We start from the raw sequence: 15,200 nt of genomic DNA, 5'->3' as shown, positions 1-15,200 counted from the left end.
GGGCTGCGAAGGTGGAACAGTGCTGTTTGCTCACCCCTGTGGCTAGCGGAGTCCAGCGCAATTCTGCTACTGCGCCTCTGCAGGTAACAGAATCGCGCACAAAGACGCAGGTGCGCCCATGTTTTGGCACGGTTTTTTGTTTCCACGCGGGGCGAGCACACGTCACCGTTCCACCTTAGGATCCCACCTCTAGTCTGCGGAGTAAGAAAGCTTTGGGACCACTTTCTTAAAGGATTCCATCTACTTACACCAACAGAAAAAGCTAGCTCTATAAAACTCTTTTGTCTGATCTGAACAAACTGTCCTATCAGGGAATATTCCTTTCTTTTCATTTAACCTCACATTTGTCTTGAATCACCCCACTTTTCTCGATCACACCTATACAGTGAGTGTTAACTTCATGGCAGCCTTTCACAAACCATCAACTTCTATTCTAGCTAACCATAATGCCTAGTTTGGAAATGTATTAATTCTTAAATTCCACCAACCTGATTTCTCTCGCCAGGAGCTCAGAACAATATACGTAATTTTTTCTCGTCCCCACAACAACTATCTTCTGTGGTAAGCTGAATTAAGAGTGTGGTAGGATATAGATATTATTTTGCTTTCTGCATATGCTTAAGATACAGATAGGGAATGCCCAAGGCCAGCCATAAATTAGAAAAGGCCACAGATTCTTTCCCCTTATCTGCCAGTAACCATAATACAACCAATTAGCCATTTATATGACCCTCATAAACTTCGTAGCCTGTTTTATTCAGCCCAAAGGTACAATTATTCTGCTCACACCCTTTAGCCTATGTCAACTACAGTTGTATGTAGCACACATTACTGAGCAAATTTTCTATATTTTAATACATCTAGCAATACTACAGGTTCCCAGCTTTCTATCAGCAAGGTCTGACATAAGAGACCAGCCAAGATGATATATTGATGCTTCCTTTTAAAGTCTTGAAAAATTTGAGTTTACATTTTTACATAAATAACAGTAAACTTGTTACACTGTAAAATGTGTTACACTGAAACATTTACAGCAAAGTATTATAAAGTAAAGGACTATTATTTGTTTATATGACACAGATTCTCGAAATGCATGCAATCATCTTAGATCATTTTTAAAATAATATTTGTTTTTTAAGAAGAAAAATTACAAACAGAATAAATGGAAATGTTTGGAAGCAAATCCTAATTATTGTATCCATTTAAAAGGTCACCTACTTCCCCCTGCCCACCTGTTTTATTGGTTCGATCAATAAGATAATGTGAATTCTTCTACAAATCTGTATGCATGTTAACAATTATAGCTCTGTACACTGTACCTGAACAGCAGGTGTCAACTAATTAAAAGGGAAACAGCAACCACAACACTACCAGAAGGATAGGGCTGTACAATATTTTTCTGGTGGGACTATATTTGGCCAGTGGTGGGAGGTAGGGACCACCCCACCCCAATGTGGATTATATAGGACAAATTGGATTGACCTCATTGGATTCAAATTGACTAAATAACTTAAATTACAATGTGCAGTGTTCCCTCAATTTTCGCGGGTTCGAACTTCGCGAATAGTCTATACCACGGTTTTTCAAAAAATATTAATTAAAAAATACTTCACAGGTTTTTTTCTACACCACGTTTTTTCCCACCCGATGACGTCATACGTCATTGCCAAACTAATAATTTTTGCAAATAAATAACATAAATAATAATTATGTTTATAAATATCAGGGTCACTATGTGTCGTATTCACTTCTGCATCTCTACTTCGTGGAAATTCAACTTTCGTGGGCAGTCTCGGAACGCATCCCCCGCGAAAATTGAGGGAACACTGTATAAGATTGTGCTCCATTATTGTTCCTTATATTACATTTACAAATCAATTTTGATGTTAACTTCAAAAAGGCTCTGAAGGTAAAGATTTGGGGAGTCTCAGGAGACCACTGCAAGAGGCGTTTCAATGAGGTTAGAAAATAGCCACTGCTTTTCAGGATCTGTAATGGGTCAAAAAAAAAACCCCCACCCCTTGACATATGAGTGGAAACTAATCAAGGAGAGAAGTAACTTAGAACTAAGTTATACTATACATGAAATAGTATAAGGGCAGACTGGATGGACCATGAAGTCTTTTTCTTCCGTCAATCTTCTATTTTTCTATGTTTCTATTTTACAGGCAATTTTCAGGCCATTTTTGGTCTGAAAAATGATCTGAAAATGGCCTGGATTTTGGTCATCCTTCGGGCAATTTTTTAGGCCATTTTTAGGTCATTTCCCAGTGCTCCGGCACCCACAAAGACCAGCATGCATCGGAAACCAGAAGAGCAGCTGGCAATGTTCTCTGGGGGACTGTTCAAGAGAGAGCCTGTCACACAGTAGCACGCAAAGCCATTTTGGACGGCACACGAGACGTTGCCCTATGCAGTTCCAGTAGGCATGTGTGTACTGGCCAGCTGATTTCTGGCCTTTCCCAAGGCCGTTTTGCCATCCAGACGCTTCAGGAAAGCTTTCCTGAAACCCCGGAGTGCAAAAAACTCACCGAACGGACAAACCGGAAGTTCGGAAAATGTATTTCCGGTCTGCCATTGTGTTAATTTTTGCACTCCAGAGGGTTCAGGGAAACTTCCTGAAATTCCGGAATGTAAAAACAGCCCAATGAATAAACTGGAAGTCCGTTTTTCTGAACTTCTGGTTTTGCCCGTTTGGCCATTTTTTCACTTCAGTGAGGCCTATGAGCATGCACAGGGGAAGCGGGTGGGGGGGGGGTTTGCATACACGGGGAGGGAAGGGAAGGGGAATGGGCACGTGCAAGTATGCTAGCGTAGCCACATACTGTACATCCTTTTGGCACGCGAACCAAAAAAGGTTCCCGATCATGGCCTTATACCATTTAGACAAATGGATGTCCAGTCTCTTAAAAGCCTCCAGTGTTGGAGCACCCACAACTTCTGGAGGCAAACATTAAACATGAGATTTACCAAATAATACATATGCATATAATTCCTTAATTAGGTTGTAGATTTCATCAGCTGAATTAAATGTAATGGTTAAGTGAAGTGGGGGGAAAACTATGACAAACAGATTTATTGAGATTTATTGTCAGACTCTATTTCAACAATGATCCTGTAAGACTATTTCCAAATAAAGTAAGCAACATAATGAATGAATATAAATAAATCCAATTACAGTGGTACCTCTACTTACGAACTTAATTCGTTCCGTGACCAGATTCTTAAGTAGAAAAGTTTGTAAGGAGAATTTTCCCAATTGGAATCAATGTAAAAGTAAATAATGCGTGTGATTGGGGAAACCACAAGGAAGATGGGAAAAAGGGCAACAAAGGGGCAACAAGAATGAAAAAGGTGCAAAAAAAGGGCATGGAGTACCGCCCTTATGATACCAGGTTGCAACGCCTTGGTCTCTTCAGCCTTGAAAGAGGGCGTTTAAGGGGTGACTTGATCAAAGTGTATAAAAACATGCATGGGATAGAAAAGGTGGATAGAGAAAAATTATTTTCTCTATCACACAATACTAGAACAAGGGGAGACTCCCTAAAGCTCATAGGTAAGAAAGCGAGGACAAATAAAGGGAAATATTTCTTTACCCAGAGGGTTGTTGGTTTATGGAATTCACTTCCAGAAGAGGTCGTGACAGCTGTCAGCCTTGATAGCTTCATGGATGCCAAGTGTATCGGTGGTTATTGAAACGGATGTCTATGTACCGCCTCTATATTGGTTGAGGCAGGCAGGATTCCCTTGGGTACCATTTGTTGGGGGTCAGGGGCAAGGGAGGATCTTGCTTCTCTTTAAGCTCAAGATCCCCATGGACAATTGGTGGGCCACTATGTGACACAGAATGCTGGACTTCAAGAGCTTTAGCCTGATTCAGCATGGCTCTTCTTATGTTCTTATATTCTTATGGACGCCTTGTTTTCCCCCAGGAGATTGCAAGATGAGCCCCACAGAGGCTTCTCCCTGCCTTTTCTGGTTACAGTTTCAGAGGCTCGGGTTTGTAAGTGGAAAATGGTTCTTCAGAAGAGGCAAAAAAATATTGAAGTTCATAAGAAGAGGCATTTGTAGGTAGAGGTACCACGGTATAAGTTTGTCTACTGATGCAACAGTGTTTAGTCTGTCCTGTTATATCTGCTCTAATCACTGGGGATCATTACCCCAAAGAAGCAATTTGGAGGCTGAAAGAGTTCAGAGGTTAGACATGACACCAAGTCATGCCATATGAGCAAAAGACCAATTCCACTACATTGGATGGAGATAACACCTGTTGAGTTAGAACTGTTTAAGGTGAGATTGCTGTATGAATTACAGCACATTCAAATTCCCATTCTAACAAAACCATAAGAATTTGCTGGAGTTAAAACATCATGTTAGAATTAAAACATCAACAGTCGTCAGTGCTTCAGTAGCATATCTGCTGAGTTGCTAATCTTGTTTATTTAATGTGTTCAATAAAATAATTAAATCATATCCATGCTTCTTCCAAATTATTTCATTCTAATTGTTTCCAGAACTATTAAAAATACACCAGGCTGGCATATTTTTTTTTAAAAATATTTTAAATCAGTCAAATTAAATCGTATTTTAATCTAATGAGTATACAATTTTGGAAGTGTGCCTTTTTGAAAATTTCCAAAAGGGAATCCATATTCGGTCCAAAGAAAAGATTCCTACTTCAGTTTTCTCCACTTCAACTATGACATCATTAGTAAATCTCTGCCAAATTTCAACAAAAGGTCTGACTGACAGAAAGCAACTTCTGCCTTGATTAGGAATGTGGGACAAAGCTCTATATAATGTCAGAATTTGTGGTCTATTGTGACATGCAATACTTTTTGTTGGAAGATCTTCCTTTCCACTAATGGAAAACTCATGGCTTCTTTTTTTAAACTGGAAATGATAGTTCTTATGTAAATTCCAAAAGTTAATGTGACATCTACAGCTTGGATCTCTAGGTTGCATGAGTTTGTCTGGAAAATTGACCCAGAATTTATTTTATACCCGATGCATGTAGTATATCTTTAAACCTTTTTCTCTTGTTTGATTTCATGTCTTCTAGTATAAAGCCAGGCTGATCTAAATTTTACAGGGAGTTTGAAAACGATTGGGAGGACATCCAATTAATAGTTTTTCTATATGGTATATAAAAATTATTCTGACTTACGGTACTACATTTATTATTTTAGGATATTATTTTTTTCTATCTGTTTCATACCTTATTTTTATTTCTTAATACATTTCATATCATTTCCAGGTATATAAAGGGTATGTAAGTGTTCATATTTTATGGGATCCAGTTAACACAAATGTCAAGAATGAGAAGCATATGGATAATGTATTCAAAATCATTCACATGAATATGACAGAACTCAAATATTTTCAGTTTGTATGTTATATGTACATTCATGCTGGTAAATGAAAGATTTAGTTGGACATTTCTGAAAGATTGCTTTGTATTAAATCTTATAATCCTTAGCTACTATGTTTGAGGGCACCAAATCAGGAAGATGTTACTAAATATTTGGTAATCAAATTTAGTTATTTTTAGAATACTAGCTTTTGCAAGATTTTTTTTAAAAAAACATATATACATCATAAGTTCTGCAAAGGCAAGCCTTGTTTAAAATTAAATATGGAAGCCTTTTAAAGATCCACTGTTAAATCAGTGTACTGTACACACAATAGAGCTCTGTGAGTCAGCATTTCTGACACAATTATCACATGGAATTCTACACTAAAAAGTGGAAAGATTGGTCTTATAGGTTAACAGGAGCAATTAATAAAAAATATACTGAAAGGAATTTTTATTTATTTCTTAAAAAAATAAATTAGGTCTGTCAATCATTTCTGTCAGTTCAAGTCTTTATCAGCAATCTGTGCAGACTCACAATTGTTAGATTTTCCATAGGTATGGGGTGGGGGTGGGGCGGAATGGATATATGGAAATAAATATTGTAATTGATTTTCTATAATTATTAAACAGATGTGACCTCTAAATCTCATTTGGTAATATTAAAAGAAATTCAATTTATTCAACATAATATTTTACTACGTCATCCATAGATGATAGCCTCTCAGATTTCTCTGCAGTGATTCATATTAATTGAGCATCGTCCAGGGTGGTGTCCAAGGGCCAAAACTAAAGAGTGCAGAATCATGAAACCACGAAGGCCTTGCTGTAAAATCCCTGTTCAACTACACATTTAATCAAGCTGCTGTATATTTTTTAACAAAAAAAATCTCTAGACATTTCTAATCAAGGTTTAAACCACTGACATGGGTAAATCCCTTGAATGTTCATAAGTGTCATCATTTTGTGTTCAGAATCCAGTATCTATCCAGTATCAAAAAATGCTACAATTTAACTATGCAGTGAAAAACAAAAAACCAATATAGGAATTTTATTCTTTTTCTTGAAGCAAAAATTGTCATCAAATGCTTTAATATTATTAAATTATTAATCAAAATGCAGCACATTCAGACTTAAACTAAAACTTTTAGGTGTAGCTAAAAAGAATATGACCAAAGATCATTTCCAGCAACTTTTGCTTATGATTACAGAAATCAATGTATAGTGCAAATTCGTTAGAATACAAAATCAAGAACAAATCCCAAAGTAATTATGAACCACACCTACATGTAGCCAAGGGTTTCTGACAATGGCTGAAATCCCTTGTTTTCCTTTTCTAAGGAAAGAATAATCAAAGAGAGAATTTGCTTAAAAGTTTATGAATATAACCAGCTTTGATACTCAAAATACATATCCTTTTACTCTACTTGTACTGCAAAATTGCTTTCCTCGATTTATATTGCTGCGACATTTGAAAGAAGCTGTAATCATCTGTAACCAAGCAATAGTAAGATATAACAAATAAAGCGTTCCTTATTCTATAATTATCATGTCTCTGTGTTGTTTGTGTTGGAAAAAAAATCTCTCCAAAATCTGCACTATACTCAGAAAGCTTGAGGGGTGGAAAAATTCCATATCACTTATGACCGAAAGTTAGAAACAAAAGAAGCTGCTGTATTTATCTTCAGAAGTAACATATTTTGCAACGCCCGAGCTCTCTAAAGCTCTTTCTCCTCAATTTTCAGGGAGCAAAAGCAAACAGTGCGTAAATGTACCCTAAATATAATTCTCTTTTTCTCCTTGACTGTATAAACGCCCTTTGTCAGCTATGGGCTGCCATAGGGACCGCACTGCGGACTGCACCACGCCCACCATGCCGCCGGTATCTCTGGGCAGACTCTCTAGCAGCAGTAGAGAGAGGTGGGAGGGGGGAGGAAAAAAAGAAAAAGAAAAAAGAAAAAGGAGACACTGTTGCTGGCAAGCAAAGACTGGAACGACCTCTGCTCTGAGCCAGAGTGGGGGGTGGGATGCGTGGTAAATGATGACAATAGGGAGGGGAAGGAATGACTCACAGAAGAGAAAAGTTAAAACTCAAGATCAACTGCACCTTCCTTGTGCCTCTTGGTGCAGCAAAAACGCCAAAGTCAACTGCAGATCTTTCTGGGGAAAGGCATAATACTCCCAACACCTACTGTATTTGCTGTTTCAGAAGCAGAGACATCCTTATACAAACCTCTAGGAAATGTACTTTATGGAGTTAAAAAATATCATATAATATTTCCCTGGACAGATTACCCCTCCCAGATCTCATTTCCTTCTGCTTCCTGTCCTACATCACTGGAAAGATGGATGAATTGAAATATCCCCTGAGAACAAGGTTTTTTTTTTCTAAGAATGAGGAGGGAATAAACTCTTAACCTTGTTGTTTGAAGTCAGCTATGGATAAAAAGGAAAAAGGGAAAAAAACCACCCAAAGCCATCAATTACAAGGATGTCATTTCTTCTTCTCTCATCAGGGACAAACTGCTGCCTCCACCCTTCAGAGCCTCCCTGCAGCTTTCTTTCTTTCTTTCCTTTCTCTTTATTTCTTTCCTCTTTCTTTCTTTCTTTCTTTCCTTTCTTCCTACCTCCCTTCCGTTTTTTTTTTCTTTCTTTCTTTCTCTTTCGGTCCTTCTTTCTTTCCTTCTTTTTCACCTTTTCTTTCTTCTGTGCACAAGGAACGCCTAGAAGTGTGGATCTCTCCGAGGGGTGACCGTGGGTGGGGTGAAGGGGGGTTAAATATGGACACGGGCTAGCCACAGTAGCACTGCAGTGCTAGAGAGAGAGAGAGAGAGAGAGAGAGAGAGAGAGTCCTCACCCCTCCTAATACAAGGATCCACATAAGAGGAAGGGGAGGGGAAGCGGTGGAGGGGGGGAAGAGAGAGAGAAGGGAGTGGTTGCATCAGATTTTCCTTTTTGGGATCTCCGCTGGGCTGAACCATCCCCAACTAGTTCCCCGACAATTGCGCCATAAAGAGGCAAGGAACCGAAGTTCCGATGGGAACGGAGGGGAGCGGCGGGTACCAAGGTCGTAGGCAGTGAGGACTTTGGTGCAACCTGTAGGGCGCCTCTAATCTCTTCCCTTTTCCTCCTCGGCCAAGCCAGCGCTTTGAGGGCGGGAGGAAAAGGGTAGAGGGTAAAAAAAAAAAAATCAAAGTCCCTCTTCCCGAAAACCCTGCAAGGCGAGAAGGAAGAGAGGAGCCACACCGGGGCGGGAGGGGGGACGCCTCCTCCTCCTGCTCCGCCGCCGCCTTACCTCGCTCTATGTTGCCTATGGCTCTCCTCAGATGCTCCTCGGTGACCAACTCGCCCACCACCACCAGCAGATAAAATTTGCTGTCGAGAAAGCGGTGCGACAGGCTCGGCGAAGGGGGCACAGCGCCGGGGAGGCTGCAAGACGGCTCCGACTCGGGTTCCAGCACCACCGTCGCCATCCTGGCAAAAGCCCGCCGACGCCTCCTCCTCCCTCCTCTTCCTCCTCCCTCCTTCCCTCCCTTCGCAGCGCCTTCCCCGGCTCTTCTCTCTTTCCCTCAGGGCGACGGCGGCGGGGAAGGAAAAAAAAGAGGCGGGAGGCGTCGACAAGGTTTAATTCCAAAAAGGCGCCTCCCTCTGCAGGGGTGGAAAAATAATAATAATAATAATAATGTAATAATAAAAAAGAAGCGCGCCGAGAGGCACCGCCGCGCTCCAGGCAGCCGGGAGAGTGAGGGAGGGCGGGGAGGCTGGCGGGTTTTTATACCGAGACAGTGCGGGGCTGGGACCTGGCAAGAAGGCGGAGGGAGGCGGCGGCGGCTGAGGAGAAACAGGCGGGGTGGGGGAGGTGGGGAGACCCGGCGCAGCCACGCGCTGCCGCCGCCGCTTTGCCAACAGCAGCCACCACAGGCGGCTGATGTCATTTGCAGCAAATCATTCCCGTCGCTGCCTCCGGAAGGAGGAAGGATGAGGGGAGCCGGCGGTGGCTAGAAAAACAGCGCCAGCAATGAGGAGTGGGGCCTGCTCGGACTCCCCGAGCCCCGTCCGAACTTCTTTTTCCTGTTGATTCTTCACCTTCAAGGGGCCTGCATAAGTGCCCCAGAGTGCCTTCCGCCCCTGTCCTAATGTTTCTCTTTTACTAGTATCATGTATATAAATATCATTATTTATTATTGTTATTAATATCAAGACCTAAAATGGTCACCTAACATTAAAACATCATCAAAAAAGCACAACAAAGAATGTTCTCCTGCGCTAACTCAGGAAGCTCAAACTGCCCAAGGAGTTGCTGATACAGCTCTATAGAGGAACCATTGAGTCTGTCATCTGCACCTCTATAACTGTCTGGTTTGGTTCTGCAACCCAACAAGACCAACACAGACTTCAGAGGATAATCAGAACTGCAGAAAAAACCATTGCTGCCAATCTTCCTTCCATTGAGGACCTGTATACTGCTCCAGTCAAAAAGAGGACGGTGAAAATATTTACTGACCCATCACATCCTGGACATCAACTGTTTCAACTCCTACCCTTAAAACACTGCTACAGAGCACTGTACACCAAGACAACTAGACACAAGAACAGTTTTTCCCCTGAATGCGATCACTCTGCTAAACAAATAATTCCCTCAACACTGTCAAACCTTTTACTAAGTCTGCACTACTATTTCTACTAGTTTTTTCTCATCATTCCTATCACCCTTTTCCTCCCACTTAGGACTGTATGACTGCAACTTCTTGCTTGTATCCTATGATTTGAGTCTTCGGAGAGGGGCGGCATACAAATCTAATAAATTATTATTAATTATTATAAATTATTAATATTGTTTCTTCATTGCTTATTTGAACCCTATGACAATCATTAAGTGTTGTACCTCATGATTCTTGACAAAGGTATATTTTCTTTTATGTACACTGAGAGCATATGCATCAAAGACAAATTCCTTGTGTGTCCAATCATGCTTGGCCAATAAATTATTCTATTCTATTCTATACTATTACATCTTTGAATACCAGCAATACAACCTTGACAAAACAAACAAACAAATAAAATAAACATCTTAATCCAGGAAAAAACAGGGGAATTATTGTGTCCCACCAAGGAGGCACAGGCACACCGGGGGAAGCACAGGCCACACGGGGCCAAGAAAAGTCCAAACAAAGAGTAATATTCAGATTATTATTAGAGTTGGAAGGGACCTTGGAGATCTTCTAGTCCAACTCCCTGCTCAAACAGGAGTCCCCACATCATTCTGTGGTTTCTTTCCCAAACCCCAAAAACTTTAACCTTGGATTGTCTATAGTCGACCTCTCCCCGTTTCTAAGAAGTCTGTAAGGGATGTGCATAAGCGCATCATTGTGCCTACCGTCCCTGTCCTCTTGTTCTCTTGTATCGTTATCTTTTACTTATGTTTATACAAACTACTACTATCCTATACATGTTTGACAAATAAATAAAATAAAACTAACTAAATAAGTAAGTAAATAAATAAATAAATGGCAATCCAATCTCCCTTTGAAAGCTTCAAGTGTTGGAGCTCTCACAACCTCCGCAGGCAAGCTGTTCCACTGGTTGATCGTTCTGACCATCAGAAAGTTCTTCCTTATTTCCAGGTTGAATCTCTTCTTGGTCAGCTTCCATCCATTATTCCTTGCCTGGCCTCCTGGTGCTTTGGAAAACAGCCTGGCTCTTTCCTCTCTGTCGCAGACCCTCAAATGTTGGGACATTGTTATCATGCAAAAGTAAGAATATAGTAGAGGCCTTTACAGGAGCAGCTCTGGCACAGCTGGTTAAGACACCAACTAGAGGGGAGAATATTCTAGATTTAGTTTTTATGAATGGGAATTGGGTTTCAGAGGTCAAGGTGGGAGAAAATTTAGGTTGCAGCGACCATCTATGTTTGTGGTTTGATGTAAAAACGCATTGTGAGCAATCCTATAATGCAACCAAAGTATTGGATTTCAGAAAAACAAATTTTAATGTAATGGGGGAATATTTAGATAATGAATTAAAGGGGAGGGATAAAATGGCAGGAGCGAGAACCCAGTAGACTGTATTAAAAAAGGCCATCTTAAAAGCCACTGGATTGTATGTAAGACAAATAACTAAAGGTAAAAGGAAGAAGAAACCGCTATGGTTTAGCAATGATGTAAGGGCTATAAATGAAAAAAAGGCTGCCTATAGGAGGTATAAAGAGTCTGGAAGTATAGCTGATAGGGAGGTGTATAAAATGAGACAGAAGGAGGCAAAACAGATAATATATGCTGCTAAAGCCTCAAAAGAGGAAGAAATTGCAAAATCTGTAAAGAAGGGGGATAAAACCTTCTTCAGATATATTAGTGATAAGAAGAAGAAAAACTGTGGCATCACGAAGCTTAGTACCGGGAATAATACATGCATTAATGGGAATAAGGAGATTGCTGACCATTTCAATAGCTACTTCTGTTCAGTTTTCTCAAAAGACACCTTACAAAATAATACTATAGAGGGATATAGCATTGCTTCCAGCTGTACGGATTCAGCTCCAGTGATCTTAGAAGCTGATGTCTTAGAAGAACTTGAACGATTAAAGATAAATAAGGCAAAGGGTCCAGATGGCATCCACCCCAGAGTTCTTAAAGAACTCAGATCTGTCCTTGCTACCCCCCTGACTGATTTGTTTAACCAATCCCTGTTAACAGGAGAAGTTCCTGAGGATTGGAGAATGGCCAGTGTTGTGCCTATCCACAAGAAGGGCAGTAGAGAAGAAGCTGGTAACTACAGGCCAGTTAGCTTGACATCAGTTGTAGTTAAAATGATGGAGACTCTACTCAAAAAGAGGATAAATCAGCACCTAAAAAATAAAAACTTATTGGACCCAAATCAGCATGGCTTTACTGAAGGCAAATCATGTCAGACTAATCTCATTGATTTCTTTGACTATGTCACAAAGGTGTTGGATGAAGGTGGTGCCGTGGATATTGCCTACCTGGACTTCAGCAAAGCCTTTGATACAGTTCCACATAAAGAGCTGATAGATAAATTAGTGAAGATTGGACTTAATCCCTGGATAGTTCAATGGATTTGCAGCTGGCTGAAGCATAGACATCAGAGAGTTATTGTTAACGGCGAGTATTCTGAGCAGAGTCAGGTTAGAAGCCGTGTGCCACAAGGGTCTGTTCTGGGTCCTATTCTTTTTAATATGTTTGTGAGTGACATAGGGGAAGGTTTGGTAGGGAAGGTTTGCCTATTTGCCGATGACTCTAAAGTGTGCAATAGGGTTGATATTCCTGGAGGTGTCTGTAATATGGTAAATGATTTAGCTTTACTAGATAAATGGTCAAAGCAATGGAAACTGCAGTTTAATGTTTCCAAATGTAAAATAATGCACTTGGGGAAAAGGAATCCTCAATCTGAGTATTGTATTGGCAGTTCTGTGTTAGCAAATACTTCAGAAGAAAAGGATTTAGGGGTAGTGATTTCTGACAGTCTCAAAATGGGTGAGCAGTGCAGTCAGGCGGTAGGGAAAGCAAGTAGGATGCTTGGCTGCATAGCTAGAGGTATAACAAGCAGAAAGAGGGAGATTGTGATCCCGCTGTAGAGAGCGCTGGTGAGACCCCATTTGGAATACTGTGTTCAGTTCTGGAGACCTCACCTACAAAAAGATATTGACAAAATTGAACGGATCCAAAGACGGGCTACAAGAATGGTGGAAGGTCTTAAGCATAAAACGTATCAGGAAAGACTTAATGAACTCAATCTGTATAGTCTGGAGGACAGAAGGAAAAGGGGGGACATGATCGAAACATTTAAATATGTTAAAGGGTTAAATAAGGTTCAGGAGGGAAGTGTTTTTAATAGGAAAGTGAACACAAGAACAAGGGAACACAATCTGAAGTTAGTTGGGGGAAAGATCAAAAGCAACATGAGAAAATATTATTTTACTGAAAGAGTAGTAGATCCTTGGAACAAACTTCCAGCAGACGTGGTAGATAAATCCACAGTAACTGAATTTAAACATGCCTGGGATAAACATATATCCATCCTAACATAAAATACATAAAATAGTATAAGGGCAGACTAGATGGACCATGAGGTCTTTTTCTGCCGTCAGACTTCTATTTATTACTTAGATTTGTATGCCGCCCCTCTCCGAAGACTCTATGTTTCTATGTTTCTATCATGTCACTTCCTGGTCCTTCTCTTCACCAGACTGGCTATTTGAGTGTGGCGATTGCCAAAGACAAGGGAAAGGCATTGTTTTCATGTTTACAAGCCACCAAAAATCAGCCAATGGGTTGGCCATTAGTTTTCAAAATTATTGTATATGATATCAGATAGATTAGATAAGTTTACTTTAATCATTTGCATAGCTGCCTTTTCCATTTAGTGACTTTGGGCAGCATACATAATAATAATCAAGAATGTGCAGAAGCCATTAAAATGATAACAAGAAAGCAAAGTGACAGTAAAACAACTGTATTAACAGAACTGTTTTGACTTTCAGATTTAACAGTTGGAAGGGACTGTATAGGTGATCTATTCCAAACCCACCTTTATCCCCTCAAGCAGGAGACCCTACACTATTTCTGACAAATGGCAGTCCAATCTTTTGAAAGTCTCAACTGATGAAGCTCCCACAACTTCCGGTGACAAGCTGTTCCATCACTTGAATGTTCTCACTGTCAGAAAGTTCCTCCATATTTCTAGTTGAATCTCTCTTTATCAGTGTCCACCATTATGCCTTGTCTGACCTTCAGGTGCTTTGGAAAATATCTTGACCCCCTCCCCTCTGCAACAGTCCCTCAAATAGTGGAACACTGCTATAATGTCTCCCCTGGTCCTTCTCTTCACTAGACTAGCCAGGCCCAGTTCCTGCAACCATTCTTCATATGTTTTAGTCTCTGGTACCCTAATCATCCTGGTTGCTCTCTTTTGTACTTTTTCTAGAGTCTTGACATCTTTTTTATAGTGTGGTAACCAAAATTGAATGCAGTACACTAGGTGTGGTCTTACTAGGGCTTTATAGAGTGGTATTAGTATCTCATTTGATCTTGATTGTTCCCTTGATAATGCAGTTTAGGATTGCATTGGGTTTTTTGGCTGCTGCTGTACAATGCTGGCTCATATTTATCTGGTTAGGATTCCAATTAGGACTCCAGGATTCCTCTCACATTGCTATTAATCCTGGTTTCATCCAATTTACATATGTACTTTTTCTAACCTAAGTGTAAGACTTTACTTTACATTCACTTTCATCTTGTTAGATAGGATCCATTGTTCAGGTCCGTCAAGATCTGTCTGGATCTTGAGACTATCTTTTAGGGTGTTAGCTATTCCTGCCAGTTTAGTGTCATCTGCAAATTTGGTAAGTTCATCTAAGTTGTTTATGAAGATATTGAAGAGTACTGAGCCTAAGACGGAGTCTTGTGGTAGCCCACTGCTTACCTCTCTCCATGAAGACATAGACCCATTAAGGATTACTCGTTGAGTGCAGTTTGTCAGTCAGTTGTGAATCCATCTGATGATAGAGCTATCCCACTATTTTGTAGCTTACGAAGAAGTAGGTTGTGGTCTACTTTGTTGAATACCTTGCCTAAGTGTATTATCTCCACAGTATTTTGCTGGTCTATTAATCTAGTTACTATGTTGAAAATTGAAATAAGATTGGCTTGGCATGATCTGTTTTTAACAAACCCATGCTGAATGCTAGTTATTACTTGTATTTGCATAGAACTAGCAAATTGCATTCTAGCACAGTACCCCCCCCCCAAAAAAAGCCATTTTTAAGGGCAGTTGTGGACTGTAGGATGGTACTGTAGCCAGTACCTGCCTAGTCAATTATAAAACTGAGCCA

General features: G+C 40.3%; 1 protein-coding gene across 1 annotated transcript in view; it reads right to left on the bottom strand.

Moving 5' to 3' along the window:
• Positions 1-8,886, bottom strand: part of MAP1B (microtubule associated protein 1B) — a 72,979-nt gene extending 64,093 nt beyond the window's left edge. Inside the window, exon 1 of the mRNA XM_070743115.1 lies at positions 8,649-8,886. Within this exon, the coding sequence (XP_070599216.1) occupies positions 8,649-8,826 (178 nt within the window). The 5' untranslated portion in view covers positions 8,827-8,886. The remainder of the gene's footprint in view (positions 1-8,648) is intronic.
• Positions 8,887-15,200: the final 6,314 nt, after the last annotated feature.

This window comes from Erythrolamprus reginae, chromosome 2 (assembly GCF_031021105.1).
Source record: "Erythrolamprus reginae isolate rEryReg1 chromosome 2, rEryReg1.hap1, whole genome shotgun sequence".
Classification (NCBI taxonomy): Eukaryota; Metazoa; Chordata; class Lepidosauria; order Squamata; family Dipsadidae; genus Erythrolamprus; species Erythrolamprus reginae.
Note: the sequence above shows the minus strand (reverse complement) of the source record. Positions and strands in the feature narration are given on the sequence as shown.